The sequence below is a fragment of the Sminthopsis crassicaudata genome, chromosome 4 (genome assembly GCF_048593235.1).
Source record: "Sminthopsis crassicaudata isolate SCR6 chromosome 4, ASM4859323v1, whole genome shotgun sequence".
NCBI lineage: Eukaryota > Metazoa > Chordata > Mammalia > Dasyuromorphia > Dasyuridae > Sminthopsis > Sminthopsis crassicaudata.
In genome coordinates, this window is record NC_133620.1 from 350,144,759 (window position 1) to 350,162,255 (window position 17,497).

A 17,497-nucleotide genomic window follows, 5' to 3' on the forward strand; every position below is an offset into this window, starting at 1 on the left:
GATGTAGAAGGAATATTATGGAAATGCAAATGACAAGAAAAAAACAAGATATCAATAAAATACATTTTAAAAAATAAATTATTTCCATTACTTATGTGTACATGGCCAGAAAGTTAAGAAGGGAAAATGAATACATTGGAAACATTTCTTAAACACCTGAAAGGTGTTTCAGTTTGATTCACTAAAGTTGATTTTTTAATTTCAGATTAATGGATCGAAACCCAGACACCAAAGTAGCAAGTTCGTTTGACAGAATCTAGATCAGGCTATTTAATGAAACCGATATTCTAGTTTCACAATATTTATTTTTCATGTTCAATATGCTAAACTGATAATGCAATAACAAGCATTATAATCACTCATCCTTCTGCCTTTATAATCAGCTCTACAGACTTTTAAATTTAGCTTTAGATTTCTGTTGGCTCTATTTTCAAAATTTCAACATGGATAAAAATAGTAAAATGGATTGGCTCACAGATAACTCTAGCAATTTCTTAGCACAAAAATGTTAACACTCAAAACTTCCAACAATGACTTATAATACAATAATGTTTTTTAACCCCCCAAAAAGGAAAAAAAAAAACAAAAAACTTACTTGTCCCCTGGAAGTTTATATAGATTAACAAGGCCTTTAAGATGCTTGGAGAATTCATCAAAATTTTTCTCCCTATAGGACAGAAATATTCAGTGAAAACTTGGACAAAAATTAAACTCTGATAATTATTCATTGTAAAGCAACTGCATCTGAAGTTCTCATTTCAGTCATTTATTTTGATCTCTTTCCACACCAAATTTATTATATTTGCTAAATAACAAAGTTCAAGAATTTGTTTCCCCTTTTTCCCCTGCCCTGACTCATTATTATGCTTAAGGTAACAAATAGTTAAAAGAAAGCAGAAAAAAACTGAAAAGACCTTGACTGATTCACATAATGAGGATGACTTACTTGTCTGAATATAGGTCACATTCCCCTGTTCTCAACTTTACCCCCTAATTTGCCTTCTATAAAACCAAAACTAACCCAGCATTGCTGTTATTGGGATTATATCCCAAAGAAATACTAAAGAGTGGAAAGGGACCTGTATGTGCCAAAATGTTTGTGGCAGCTCTTTTTGTTGTAGCTAAAAACTGGAAGTTGAATGGATGTCCATCAATTGGAGAATGGTTGGGTAAATTGTGGTATATGAAGGTTATGGAATATTATTGCTCTGTAAGAAATGACCAGCAGGAGGAATACAGAGAGGCTTGGAGAGACTTAAATCAACTGTTGCTGGGTGAAATGAGCAGAACCAGAAGATCACTGTACACTTCAACAACAATACTGTATGAGGATGTATTCTGATGGAACTGGAAATCTTCAACATAAAGAAGATCCAACTCACTTCCAGTTGATCAATGATGGACAGAAATAACTATACCCAGAGAAGGAACACTGGGAAGCGAATGTAAATTGTTAGCACTACTGTCTATCTACCCAGGTTACTTATACCTTCGGAAGCTAATAATTAATGTGCAACAAGAAAAAGGTATTTACACACATATATTGTATCTAGGTTATATTGTAACATATGTAAAATGTATGGGATTACCTGTCATCGGGGGGAGGGAGTGGAGGGAGGGAGGGGATAATTTGGAAAAATGAATAAAAAAAAAAAAAAAAAAACTAGACTCTAGTTGCATTATATATACCATCATGAAAACACCAATCTTTCTCCTTGGACAAAGGTTAAAAAATTTATTTCTAATTAGTATGCTATGCTGATATATATATATACTTAAGTAAATAAATTCCAAGTGTTAACAGAATATTTAATTGAGAGGCATCTAGATGGTACAGTGATTAGAGTGCTAGACCTGGTTTTGGGAAAAGACCTGAATTCAAATCCTACCTCAGCAACTTACTAGCTATGTCATTTGAGCAAGTCAGTTAGTTACTGTCTGCCTCAGTTTCCTCATCTGTAAAATAAGGAAAATAACAATATCTATATCTTAAGACTGTTCTGAGCATTATAGAAGATAAGTTATAGAAATGTTATTTTTAATATTAATATAGTATTATTACTATGCTAAAGTTAAAGACAGATTTCAGAATACTAATGTTTTAATCAATACATTGTTTGTTTTTATTGTTTTACATCAAAGTTTTGCTTTAATTTCAAAATGAAATTTTACTGATAACAAAATTCTTTGTTATGATGAGTGGCTTGTTTGACCATGTCATCAGAGAAGTGAAACTATGATATGCAAGTGAATTGGATTTAATTGAGAGAAGTCTGTGCAAGGGCACCTGCCTCACTTTCCCCTCCAGAGCCATCTGAGTCCAATGGCAAGAGATAGATCAGGATGAATGGAAATGGCCTTGGATGCAGTGAAAGCATGATGGATATAGCCTTATATAAAGGGAGGACGAGGTAGAATCAAAAGAGGAAGTTAGACAATATGCAGCTCAGCATATAGAGCACTGGGCCTGGAGTCTAGAAGATCCGAGTTCAAATAGGGCCCTAGGCACTTAATAGTTGTGTGACCCTGGGCAAGTCAATTAACCTGATTGCCTCTAGAGAAGGAAATGGCATCCTTTCCAGAAAACCCCATGGACAGCATTGGCATGATATAGTTTCATAGGATCATCAAGACTCAGATGTCTTATTTCTATAATACCTAAATTTCCAGCATTTTTTATCCTTCCAGATTCCTCTTCCCTGTGAGCCTTTCAAACAATCGGTAAGCATTTATGAAGCACCTAATATATCCTAGGGACCAAATTCAAACAATCCTTGTTCTCAAGAAGCTTACACTCTAATGATGAAGACAGCATAAATTAAGTATACCATGAACCAAATAAAGATAATATTCCTTGTAACAAGATGGGGAAAGAGTTAAAATAAAACCAACCAAAATATCTAATGCATATGCATTAGATAGATAACAATGCATTGATATGTACAAAAACAAAAAAATAAAAATTTCTACTTCACTTTCCTGTTAGTATTAAGACTTTGGCAGGAGAAGTCAATAGCATACTATTCTTTACAGAGGGTAAGGGACTAAGAATATGAAATAATTCAAATACTCTAAGATTCACCTAATATGTTGATTAGTTTTTAAAATTGCTTTTGTTCCCCTTCTCCCCTTTTTTATTCTTTATCACAAGAAATGGCTCACTGGGTAGGGAAGAAGGAAAATAAAAGTGATATGAAAACAAAAAAATTCATTAAAAAAAGATTTCAATCCAAAACACAGAAAATGACTTCCACTTTATTCATGTTAATATCAAATAGGTATATTCTGATTATAGTTTTACCAGAATCTTTAAAACTTCCAAGCTTAAGATTTAAAATTTAATTTATTCTGTTAACATGCATTCCAAGACACATTCGTGTAAGATTCTGAAGGTTTAGATTTTGATGTGAAATATAAAAATTTTTTGAGAATCCTTCTTCCTAGAATCTTTGAACAAACTTAAAAGTTTGCTTTAAGCAATAAAATATTCTTCTAAATACAAATAACAAAGTTGTCTGGAAGACAAGTTAACACATTTATTCTCCATATAACTCTCTTGAGCAGGAATTTCATGATTGGACAGAAGAAGGGAAAAGAAATGTGCCAATGAGATAAAAGCACTTAAACAAGCAGTTTTGCCAAAGGGGAAAATGTTCCCAACTTGGGCCTTACAGACGTATATAAACAAATTGTGTCAAAGACTAACAAAAAAGTGCCTTTCTAAAAATGAAAGCTTTGGAAGATTTTCTTCATGTTACTTGGATATTTCTCTAAATATTCCATCATGTAGTGATTATATTCCAGATATTTTTTTTCACTGCAGAGTTCACATCAGTAAGTTAGACCAAAATATAAAAAGTTAAGTAACTTAGAAAGCTATTATGAAATTTTAAGCAAAGACACTGAAAATCTAACAAAAGTTTTTTTTTTTTTTTTCTACAGAGACCGAACAGAGAAAAGAATCAAGTAATTTAAATAACACTTTCTCACCTCAGTTGTTGCACTAGCTCAGGACAGCTCTGAAAACAAATGAGAGTTTTTTTTTAAATCTAAGCACAATATTTTTGAACATTTAGTTTCTCCCCTCTTTTCCCAGAATATCTTATAGTAAAAGCCTTAAATGAAAAGATCCCTTTCTAAAAGACAATCCAATAAGGATTCTGGAAATCAATGCAAACATAGTAACTAGTTTAAAAAAGGAAGCATCACTGGGGGTTGGGTAAGATGGGGGGAAGATATGTCAGGGTCACTACCTGATATTTCTACTTTTTCACTTTGAATTGAAATTCATATTAGAGCTTTTCATATTAAATTCCATGTAATAACAAGCTATATCATAGAATAAAACACAACAGTCAATCAAGTCAAATTATTTAATCCAAGGGTTAACAATCTAGGGTCCAAGCCTCTGCATATTCATAGTTAGTATGAGAAGCCTGTCATAGAACTAATTTCTCTTAATGAAATAACAATCTCTTTCTTTGTATAAATATGACAAACCCTAGTATTCATTTCATATTTTATAGGATATAGAAAGTTACTTGAAAGGAAAGGAATACAGGAACCAAAAAGGGACTCACAGTGGCTCATTAAATACCTGAGCCTAAGTCAGTAAAATACTAAGAATTATCAACAGTCTACCTTTAGTTTCTCTCCCTGTTTAAATCTAACAGTTTCCAAAGAAATCTAAGGAGCACATACCACAGGATTCTCTCCATGATGAGCTACTTTGACATCAGAAAGATGCCCTGTAGGATCTAACTGCACTTCCACATAGAACATATCTGATGTGATGTAACATTCGGTACCATTGGCACTAAGATGAGAGCCCAGTCTGATGAGAACCAAACAAATAAAAAATAATTATTAAAAAATAAATGAGGAACTCATTACTCCCACCACCAAAGTCAACAATGACTTAAAATGTTTCTATATCTATAATTATAAAATGACTTACGCATTTTGTCTTGCTATAGACTCCAAACGGTCAGTCATTGCTGGCAAAGATGTCACTAAAAAAAGGAGAAAATTACTTTCATCAAGAAGGTTCAAAGTCAAACTAATTAGCACATTGCTATATACTCCTTAACAGTGGATCACTGTCAGCCATCTAGATGACCCTCCAAAACATGTCCATGTGGCAAGTAAAACTGATGCTAAGTTTCATAGTCATGGGAGTAGCAGCAAGATCTGCAGAAAAGCTAGTTCTAACCAGGGTTAAAACAAGTAATATCTATTCGAAAACTTAACTTCTCCATCCCAACTTTCATCATTCTAAGATAATATAGCAACAATATATATTGTTATATGTATATGGTATATAGATGTAATATAATATGGTGATTTGAGGAAAATTATATTTTAATTAAAAGACTCCAAACATTTTTTCTGATAGTATTAAAAAAAAAAAAAGGGGGGGGGGGGAGCAACATCAAACACAGAAAGAATAAACAGTTCAGCTGATCTAGTCTTACTGGTGACAAGTCAAAATGTCTGAAAATGAAGAATATAATAGGTATCTGAATTCATTTTAAATCTTTTGATTATTTTCCTATAAATATTGTCCATTAATAATAAAAAATTTCAATGAAAGTGTTCATTGTTGTTTGTTTTACTTCTAAAGTAACAAGTTATTCATTATAAAAAGAACACAAAGGCCTAATCCAAGTAATTCACATTTAATTCTTACCATTGCTCTTTTTAGTCACTGTCATTAAAAATTAGGGCTAAAAGGAGAGGCTTACAAAATTTAACCAGTTTTTCACATTTAATTGTTTTAGGCTTAGTCACATCTAGAAGTCAAAAAACATGAATTTGTCTTTTTAGTGCAAATTATAAGAAACTGACCTTGATAGAATGCTTTAAGTATTACAAAATGCTTGCCATATGTTACTTCATTTGGGCCTCACAATAAGAGATAAATGAGGTAGGCTCAGTACTATAGGCATTATCTTTGACTGACAGATGAGGAAACTGAGATTCAAGTGGGTCACCAAGCCAAAAAGTATTAGAGTTAGGAGTCGGATCTAGGTTTCTTCTGACTCCAAAGTATGAAGCTCTTTCCATTAAGCTTTCTTGTCTCTCCTGTATCATATAATATCTGAAGGTAGGGCAAGGGTTATTTATTTGAAGGGTATAGACAAACCTTTGAGTGCTTTCTGCAAGGTCTCCAAACAGCTAACCAAATACTGGTGCCCACCAGTACTCATCACAACCCGCTTTTCCTATATAAAAGGAAAAGAAAATAGTGAATTAATCTTACTGGTAACCACTAAATTATAGAAAAATCTCACTATTATAAGAAAAACTGGTTTTTATATGAGACTTCATAGACATTATATAGCATAGGCAAGACCAGTCCCTACCCAATACTCTGCTACTAGACTGTAACCCATGGTATTTACTCTAAAGTCAAGTACAATATTAGCATATATAGTATGTAACCATACTTTGTAAGATTGTAGCTGATAAATGGTTAGCAAAGCAAAGCACTTAAGGCACTAATTATTCATCTTTCCTGTTACAGCAATAAATCTATATCAAGTTGTCTTATAAGATGCTGAATTTTTTAAACACTGAAACTAAATGAACTCCATAACCCCCTCAAAGCTGGATCTCTGAAGTTGAGCAATAGTATAAAGATTATATAGTATAATAAATTTAAAGAAAACTGCAGAAGGCATTTCATGAAAAATAAAAGTTTGAATGAATTCATGATTCCATGATTTTCCAAGTAATCTGTTAAAGTAATCTGTTAAAGCATCTTTTAGCAAAACACAAATTTTCAACCCCCTTACCGTAACTTGACGAATGAGCTTAAAGGTTTCACTCCAAGGTCTGTTTTGATTAAATTTTGCATGGAGTCTTTCCAAAAGGGAACTCATCTTAGTCAGTTTCTCGGCCTCTACAATATAAACAGAGATATTATTAGGAAATCTTATTTATACCATGATCTAATACGCTTTCTTTTCTTGCAAAATATTTAGTCATGTCAACAATATCAATGCTTCCCAAGGAAATACTAAAGAAGGGAAAGGGACCTGTATGTGCCAAAATGTTTGTGGCAGCCCTGTTTGTAGTGGCTAGAAAGTGGAAAATGAACGGATGCCCATCAATTGGAGAATGATTGGGTAAATTATGGTATATGAATGTTATAGAATATTATTGTTCTATAAGAAATGATCAACAGATGAATACAGAGAGGCTTGGAGAGACTGATATCAACTGATGATGAGTGAAACGAGCAGAACTAGGAGATCATTATACACTTCAACAATGATACTGTATGAGAATGTATTCTGATGGAAGTGGATATCTTCAACATAGAGAAGAGCTAATCCAATTCCAATTGATCAATGATGGACAGAATTAGCTATACCCAGAAAAGGAACATTGGGAAATGAGTGTAAACTGGCAGCATTTTTTGTTTTTCTCCCCAGATTATTTTTACCTTCCGAATCCAATTCTCCCTTTGCAACCACATCAACAACAACAACAAAATTCTGCACATATATATTGTACCTAGGATATAGTATATCATATTTAATATGTATGGGAATGCCTGCCATCTAGGGGAGGGTGTGGAGAGAAGTAGGGGAAAATTTGGAACAGAAGGGAGTACAAGGGATAATGTTGTAAAAAATGTTATAATTATAAAATTAATAAAAAAAAAAACACAATATCAATGCTTGATTATAAGCAAACCCAACTAAAAAGCCTTTTGATGAACTGCCTAACATGCAGATTAGATAGTCTTATTGATACCTGATCCTGCTTATCTAACATCATGTATTTGTGAGACCAAAAAAAAAAAAAAAAAGCAAAGTCAGTAAATGAATCTCAAAAAGACTATTTAAAATAAAATATGTTCAGTGTTACAAAGATGCACAAATTGATGACCATAACTAAGGAAGTTATAACTGAGCTGCAATGCAGTCCAACCAAATAAAGAGAATAAGCAGAAGGTCACCTCGATTTCATACTATCAAAACTTGTAAATAATTTGGTAACTAAAATCTACATCAGTTCTAAGGATTCTCTTGTGGCAAATTTATGTCATAAATCTGAATATGACTTTCAGTCTAGTTAGCATTTGGGCAAAATTCAAAAACATTTATAATATACTCCTAATTGCAGACTACAGTTCTAATCCCTAAAGAAGATATAACATAGTTTCTGCCTCATAAAGCTTATAGTTTAGAAAAGGAGTAAGAGAAACACATAACACCATGATATATTATATGATTACATTAGAGAATTATAAATATATAAATATGCTACATGATATACCCTAGAGCTGATTGTTTTCAACCAAATGGAGAAACTTTTAAGATATTAGGGCTCAGAACCTGGAGAATAATTGATACAATAGCCACGTTACAAACAACTCTGAAAAACTTAACAATTTTTATCAACAAAATGACCACATAATGAAACATTTTGCTCACCTCCTGAGACAAGCTTGGTATAAACTGAAACAAAATTTTTGGATATATGGCCATGCAAGAATTTGTTTTGCTTTTATTATATCACGTTTGTGATAAAGATTTTGGGGGTTTTGTTGCTGCAGTTGTTTGGGTTTTGTTGGTTTGTTTTGCTTTTTCATTGCGGTTAAGAGGTGAGTACAACAAAAGGAGGTGGAAGAATAGAAGGCAAATCTTCCTTTGAAAATAAAATTTAACAACAATAAATAAGGGGTAAGGGAGAGGTAAGGGTCAAATAGTCAACTTAACATTTATAAAAGGGGGGGGGGGGCAGCTAGGTGACGCAGTAGATAGAGCACCAGCCTTGAATTCAGGAGGACCAGAGTTCAAATCTGGTCTCAGACACTTAACACTTCCTAGCTGTGTGACCCTGGGCAAGTTACTAAACCCCAGCCTCCCCCCCCCAAAAAAAAAAAAAAAATTTATAAAAGGCCAGTTATATGAAAAGCATCATCCTATACACTGAGAATACATAAAGACTTATAGTCATTGCCTTCAAGAAACTTATATCCTACTGGAGGGACATAACAAGAACCCAAATAAGCATATAACACTTATTTTAAGAAAGGAAAGAAAGGAATAAGAAATGTCCAGACTGGAAGGTTATGAAGGCAAGGAAATCCAGAGGTATAGCTACTTAAAGAAGCAAAGATTGATTTGGAGCCAAGGAAAATAACAGTAAGAGAGATGGATGGTGGAACATAAGAAAGGATCAAGGAACCAAAGGTCAGAATAAGGACATGAATAGATGTGTTATTATTTTAGAGACACAATATGGTCGAGATTTGGGAGAAAATAAAGATTTGTATGTGGGTTCCAATACCTACTAGTTATTTGGGAAAGCTATTTAATTTCATAGAGCTTCATTTCCTCATCTAAAAAATGGAGATTATAATGCTTACAATAGCAAGCAGAATGGTCTAGTGAAAAGAACACTTACTCTGGAGTCAGAGAGCCTCAGTTCAAATTCTATCTCTGATGCTAACTACCTGTGTGACTGTGCAAGTCACTTAACTTCACTAGGCTTCAGTTTACTCATCTGTAAAAGTATTAGGCCAATACTCCTTCCAGCTCTAAATTTATGATTCTATAAACAACTACCTCAAAGCATTTTTGTAAATAAAATGTTCTGCAAACTTCAAAGTCCCGTAAAATGCAAGATTTTATTATTCAAGAAATATTTATTAGATACCTATGTACAAGATATTAAGATACAGAAAAAATAATTGTTGCCTCCTGTGGAGGAGAGGGTATGTGAATACAATAGGCATGCAAATACATAAATATAGGGTAATTAAAGGAGAAAGAAAGCACTAACAATTGAGTGGGTCAGGCAAGAAGACTTCAAGTAAAATATAGGTCCTTAGTTGAGCTTTGAAGAATGTATATTTCCACAGGAGGATTGTCTATCCAATGACACAGAAATGGAATATGTGTTTGGGAGAATAGCTAGTAAGCCAGTTACACTGAAATCCAAAGATTATGAAGGGAAATAAAATTAAAAGATAGGAGCCAAAATATAAGGACTTTAAATTCCTAGCTAAGGAGCTTGTATTTTATTTCAAAAACATAGGTAGTCACTAAAGTTAAAAGCAGGGGTATGGGAATTTTCAGATGCGATTTGGGAATGTTATTTTGGCAACTATATGGAACAATTACTAGAGAACAAAAAGAGCAGAAGCAAATAAAGTTTTTATAATATTTCAAGATGCTATTACAAAAATCCAGATGAGAGACAGGTCTGAACTAAGGTGGTAGCAGTTTTAGTGGAGTTAAGGGAGTATATGTGACATTATGGAAATAAAACTGGCAAGTCTTGGTAATTGATTAGCTGTAGCGGGAAAAGGAAATCAAAAATGACTACATGGTTTTGAGCCTAATGGGACAAAGGTAGTGTTTTCAAAAGAAACAGGAAAAGGAATATCTGAAAGGGGTGGCAGAATATGGGGAAGAGGTAAGGAAGATGAATTGTCTTAAACACATTAAGTTTGAAATACCTAGGGAATATTCAGGAGTCAACAATACAAGACTGTAACTCGAGAAAAAGACAAATAACATCTTTACTTCCCTTTATAGTTACACAAAACTTGATTTTATTTTTAGGCTGTGTTAAAAGTCTAATGCCGAAAAATTTCAGGTAGAGAGAAGCATATTTTTAATCAGTCTTTTAAATTCTCTTATAGCTTTGCTCATGAATAATCAACAAGCATTTATTAAGCCATCTACTATATGAGAAGTACTGACTAAATTCTGGAGAAAAAAGAGACAAAAAATAGTCCCTGTTTCAAGGAATTCACAATCTAATTGGAAGACAATATACAATCAGGTACAAGTAAAATATAAAAGGGGTAAATTATAAACAGTCTCAGAGAGAAGGCAAAATTAAGGAGAACTAGGGAAAGTTTCTTTTTTAAACAGTATTTTTCCTCCCTATTACATATCAAAATAATTTTTAGCATTCATTTTTACAAGACTGAATTCCAACTTTTTCTCCCTCCTTCCTTATCCTCTTCTTCCTAAAACTGTAGGCAATTTGATGTTATATATATGTTATGATGTAAATAAATAAATAAATAAAAATCCATATTAATCACAGTTGTAAAAGAAGAAACAGATCAAAAGGGAGGGAAAAACCAAGAATAATAAGGTAAATCTAAAAAGTATGCTTCAATTTGCATTCAAATTCTATCATTTTTTTTAACTGAATGTGGATAGTATTTTCTTTCATAAGTCCTTTTTGTAGTTTTTGAATCACTGTGTTAAGATGAAGGACCAAAGGATGTGTAAGAAAAAGAAATCAGTATCTATATAAAACCTTAATTTATCTTATTACCTATTTTCTAAATTACTTACTACTACTACTACTACTACTACTACTACTACTACTACTACTACTACTACTACTACTACTACTACTACTACTACTACTAAATTCTTCTATAGCTAGCTAATATTCCACACTTATTTAATCCATTTCTAGGAGATTCTATATTTATCCCTTCTCACCAGAAAAAAAGCTGCTTCTTCTTTTCCACCCAAAATTCCTCTTCTTTACCTGGTTCCCAAAATAATCAATATCAGCTTTCATATAGATGGAGACCTGAGATTTATGCCCCAAACTAAAAAGTTTCCTGAATATTGATGAAAAATTTTAATTACCAATATCCCTAAAATGATCTCATAGACTATTATGTCTAAGTCCAACTTTCCTCCTCACACTGCTTCCCCCAGGTCCAGTTCCACCTAGGCTGCAAGTTATCTTGATCTGTACCATCAAGACCTCAAATTCAACATATACAAAACTGAACATCATTTCTCCGCTCTTCCCCAATCTCCAACTCTCCCTTATTCTCTATTTCTATTGATGGCACCACCTTTTTCTCCTACTATGACAGTCTAGTGCCGTCTCTGAGTTTTCCCTTTCAGTCATCTCTTATGTGTCCAGTTAGTTGCCAAGTATCATTTCTATCTCCATAATCTCTCTCATCAAGGTATTTTTCTCTTCTCCAGCTATAATTACCTAACTTTGGGCCTCATAATCAAGAAAGGATCTTTAATGTCCAATCTAATCTCCATACTAATAACCAAGTAACATATCTCTATAACTATAATACCCCTTGTACTTTTAAAAAACTTTTAGTGGCCTTCCTAATTATGAACTACAGTAATATAAACAAATGACATTAAAAAGGTATATTATATACTTAGAATGACCAATTTTATCAGCAGAGACACAGATACATATCTCCTTCCTTTTGTTAGGGAGATTTTTGTGCCAAATACTGTAAATGCAATTGGATTTGGTGTAGGTATAGGTTTAGCTGTTTTTGTTACAAGAGAACACCCTGGCTAGTAGATGAAAGAGAATGTATGTCACAATAATATGTTATAAATACAAAACCAAAAAATATCAACCAACATTTTTATTTAAAGTAAGCATATTCTTGACCCTGACATTAAAGAAATTTCACAAACTAGCATTGCTAATCAGCCCATTATCATCTGATTTATGAGTCATTTGGCTACCTATCCTAGTCTAAAACAAGTGTGTGGGGGTGAGCCAAGATGGCAGAGTAACAGTAGGAACTCACTCAACTTCTCCAAATTCCTTTAAATAATGACTCTTAACAAATTTTAAAGCATCAGAATATTCCAAAAGAAAGACTAGAACATTTTCCAGCAGAAAAGAAGTCCAGCATGCAGGCCACCCCAACATATCTCTGGACTAAGCTCTGACCCCTGGTGGATCCCAGTGTCAGTGAGGCAGTGCCTCTAAATGCTAGAGGCTTCTGGACCTCTCAACTTAGGAATACCAGGGAAGACTCAGAAGGTCAGTGGAGAGTATCTGTGACAACAGGATGGGAGTCTATTGTGCCATCCCAGTGCAGGGTCCCCAATCCCAGGATCCAAGCACCAGCAAAGCAATACTATGATGATTCAGAGATCTTACAGCTACTTACAGGCAGGGACACTTATAACAGCTTCAAGGCACAAGTCCTGGAAGGACATCTGAAAACAGGTGCACAAAACCCCTTAAAGCTTGAGGCAATGCACCTTCCACCCTAGAAACAAACCTCTACTTTAACAAAAAATAAGTAGACAACAAAACAATTTCTGACCATTTAAAGTTATTATAGTGACAAGAAAGATCAAAACACACTCAGAAGATGATAAAAGTCAAAGCTCCTACATCCAAAGCCTCCAAAAAAAATAAGAAATTGGGCTCAGGATATGGAAGAGTTCAAAAGGGATTTTGAAAATCAAGTAAGAAAAGAGAGGAAAAACTGGATTAAGAGAGGTGCAAAAGGAAATGCAAAAAAAGCTAATGAGAAGAATGCCTTAAAAAGCAAAATTGACCAATTGGGAAAGGAGGTACAAAAGCTCACTGAGGAAAATACTTTCTTAAAAAATAGAAATGAGCAAATGGAAACTCATGACTTTATGAGAACTCAAGATACAATAAAGCAAAAGGAAAGGGAAAGAAGGGAAAAGAAAAGGGGAAGGGGAAGAGGAAGGGGGAAAAAACTGTGAAATATCTCACTGGAAAAACAACTGACCTGAAAATTAGTTCCAGGAGAGAATTTTAAAATTATTGGTCTACCTGAAAGTCATGACCAAAAAAAGGAACCTGGACATCATTTTTCAAGAAATTATCAAGGAAAATTGTCCTGATATTCTAGAAGCAAAGGGTAAAATAGAAATTGAAAAAAATCTACTGATCATCTCCTGAAAGAGACCCCAAAACGAAAACTCCCAGGAATATTACAGCCAAATCCCTAGCCTAAAACAAGTAATAGCATACTCTGACTCAGTTCAAATTTGGCCTCAGAACTTATCACCACCTAGCTGTGTGACCCTGGACAAGTCATTTAACCTCAACCGCCTCAACAAAACACACACACACACACACACACACACACACACACACAAAACAAACAAACAAACCCTCAATTCTTCATTCTCAAGTTGACCTCCCACTTATTCCAAATATTTAGGAAGGTACCTGTGCTATTCAGTTATGGAGGAGAGAAAATTACCTAAGTATTAAAGCACTTTCAGTAATTTAGTTAATGCTATTGAAGTATGATTTTTCACAAATTTTATATTTCAGCAAAACTCAACTACTTTCTATCTCTCATTATACATCATCCACCTTGAACTCTTCTATTTTCATGCTTTTAGTTCATGCCATCTACTATACTTGGAATTAATTTGCCCCAACATCACTCTTAAAGATCTCATCTGCCAGTTCATTCATGGCATTTTCTCTCCTCTCAACTCTCTGTTCTGAGTGAAAAGTGTACACCTTTTCAAATTTCTTACTACATTTTGCCTGGATCTCTCTTGTGCATTTATTAACAAGTCCAAAACAGAACTCATGTTCTCCCCTAAAAACCCAACTTCTCCCAACTTCCCTGTTTCTGCCAAGAGCACAATAAGTCTTCTATAATAATCAATTTCCCAAACTTGGCATCATTCTTGATTTTGCTCTCCTTCAAAACACATCTTAAGCCAGCTGCCATGTATTTCCAACTTTGTCTATATTTTCCCCATTTGTCCTCTTCTCTTCACTAATTCAGCTCTTTGAGGATATTAAATGTTTTGATGTTCCTTTTAAATCTCTAGTATTTAACACAGTGCCTGGCACACAGTAGCACTTAATGAATACCTGCTGATCAATAGATTCAGGCTCTCACTACCTCTAACCTGGACCACTGCAATAGCTTAACTAAATATTCCTATTTTCAATCTCTTTTCTCTCCAATACATCCGCTATACAACCTCCAAACAGTCCAAAAGCACAGGTTTGATTATGTCACACTCCTGACCAAGACGGTTCAATGGCTCCCTATTGTTTCCAGGACATTTAATGTCTTGTCTTTAGCATATTTTCAACAGACTGTTATCATCATATTCCTCTTCATACATTGCACAGGATGTTAACACTCCTTTCTATGTCTGAAATGTGCTCGTTTCTTACTACTGCTTCTTGGAATCTCTAGCTCAAAATTCAGCTTAATTGACACCTCACTACATGAAGCTGTGATTTCCTGCTCCCCTTCCCCCATCATTATTTTTATATATTTTGCACTTATGTATTATATATATTTATAGTTTCTTCCAGTAGAATTACTGTTTCATTTTGTATCTACATACAAAGTACCTAACACATTGCTTTAATAAATATTATGTTCTTAGCCAGTACTTGTGGAATTAAATCTCACTAGACCTTATATCAGAGCTGTATACTTGGCTTTTCCTCTCATTAAATTGTAAACAGTATCTGTGTCTTATCTCTCAAGAAGCTGTGACACTATGTTGGAATGCTGGATTTCAGAAAGGCATGCACTTAAAATCATAGTAATCCCTTTCAGCCTAAGTTCCCTCATCAGTAAAAGGACAGGGATTGGATTAGTGATCTCATTGATAAAAGGAACTCCCAGAAGAGAAAATTCCCTCTATTAATTCAAGTTAGTATAACTCTTGTGGTTGCCTGAAACACTAAAAGAATGAAATGATTGGCCCTGGGTCACACCATCAATATGACTAAGAGATGGGACTTGAACTCAGATCTTTCTGCTTTTAAGGATTGCATTCCCCTAGGACATATGTTTCTTTTAAGGGAAGATAATGATACCATCTACATTACATGGTTTGGGGAAGAACATGCTATTACAAGTTGGTTTTGAGAGAACATAATTTGTAATTTGATCCAACATCCCAGTGCTAGAGACTTGGGAAGACAAAAGGAAACAAGATTAAACAGAAACAATTCCTAATCTCAATGAGTTTATTATTTTCTAATATAAGGAAACAACACAAGCAAATACAAAACAATACAAAGTAATGAGAAAAGGCACTGTGGACTGGATTCAACCATAAATGGAGGAGAGATTGTGGGAGGAGGAATGTCAAGGCAAGGGGAAGAGTGGAGGAGGAACTCACTGAGAGGGGAGGGGAAAGTAGTAGGAGAATCTGAATATTTGTTGGAAAGTATCCACTATATCAAAACAAAGTGTAATAATAATAATAGGTAGCTAAAATAACTTATAGTGAATAAAGCACTGAAAAAGGGAGTCAGGAAGACCTAAGTTCAAATCTTGTCTCACTAGTTGGATAACCCTGGACAAGTTAATCTGCCTTAAATTCAGCTGCTTCTTCTGTAAAATGAAGATAATAGCTCACAGGATTGTTTTGAGGATAAAATGAGAAAATCTATGTATACAAGCTTTACAAACGTTCGCCTCAGTTTCTTGTCTAAAAATGGAAATATTAACAACGTACCTCCCAGGATTTTTGTGACGATTAAGTGCTTTGCAAACTCTAAAGCACTATTATTCCTGCTACTTACATAGCTGTGCTTCCCTCCCCCCGCGAAAGAGAAGCAATGAATCCCACATTGGACCGGATGACTGTTCTAGTTACAAGGTAGCCCCTTTCTCGGCATAATTGTTTCTACTTGTATGGCTGTTGTGAGCGTCTGGCATCTTTCTGGTGTTTCTCGTATACCCACGATGCCCTTCTGCGTTCCCTTCACGAAGAGTTTACCCGAGTTTTCCAGACAGAGATTGAAGTCAGAACAGAATTGGGGGTCCCTGAGACCACAAATGAGCAGCCACTCCCCTCGCGACCTCCCGCCTGGCCCAGCAGCAGAGCAGACAGCGTATTCTATCCTCCAAGCACAGCATGGACTTTGCCCAACTGCAGGGGACCCACCCCCTTCCCTCCGCACCCCAAGCCCAAATCTACGCGCCCGTCCAGGCCCGGGCTCCTGTAGACTCCCAACACTCACCTTCTGCCTCCCCCTGTGCCTTCATCCCGGAGGCGGGGAGGGAAGGCCTTCGCCCGCCACAGAACGGGAGACACCCTTCCTCACCCACTAGTGGGGGGCTGAGCTGCCTCAGGCTTCCCGGGGCGCTGGGCTCCGGGGCCGCCCGCTCCGCCCCCCGCCTCCGGGAGGCTCAGTCCGAAGCCGCCGGCGGCAAAAGTTGAAGGGTGCCCGCGGCCGCCGCCATCTTCCCCAACGGATCCTTTCCAAAGCTCGCGAGAGCAGTGGGGAGCCGGCGTAAGGCCGTGCGTACGTAAATAATGCGTGCCTGGTGTGAAAGGACCCTGCAAGCAAAGCTCGCGGCAAGTGGTTCTCGAGATTTCGCCGAGTTCCTCTTCCGCTTTCTGGAGGACTGTGGATGGATGGCTTTTGCCATTGGTGCTTTGGGCCAGTGTCCTGGGACTTTAAATTCTGTGCGTTTGGGAAAGTAAGCGCCTGAAGAAATGTTTCCAATTTAGACAGCCAGAAAGTTTACTAAATAAAGCCTTTTGTCAGCGAAAGGCGCAATCCTTTGTCTTCACTATCCTCACCGCTCCTAGTTCTTTAGGGCTTGGAGGTTGCAAAGAATTCCTCGTACTTTATATAAGATATGCAGCGACCTTGTGAGGTAGGTAGTGTGGACTCCACTTTACAGAGAAGCGAACTCTACTAGAGAGGTGCACTTTAAAGATAGTGTTTTAAAGTT

General features: G+C 35.4%; 1 protein-coding gene across 1 annotated transcript in view; it reads right to left on the bottom strand.

Moving 5' to 3' along the window:
- The window catches only part of MED1 (mediator complex subunit 1), a 31,605-nt gene extending 14,518 nt beyond the window's left edge, over nt 1–17,087 (bottom strand). The window contains 7 exon segments of the mRNA XM_074261368.1: nt 596–667; nt 3,991–4,019; nt 4,702–4,834; nt 4,958–5,012; nt 6,146–6,224; nt 6,798–6,904; nt 16,777–17,087. Of these exon segments, the coding sequence (XP_074117469.1) occupies nt 596–667; nt 3,991–4,019; nt 4,702–4,834; nt 4,958–5,012; nt 6,146–6,224; nt 6,798–6,904; nt 16,777–16,801 (500 nt within the window). The 5' untranslated portion in view covers nt 16,802–17,087.
- Between the last annotated feature and the right edge of the window lie 410 nt (nt 17,088–17,497).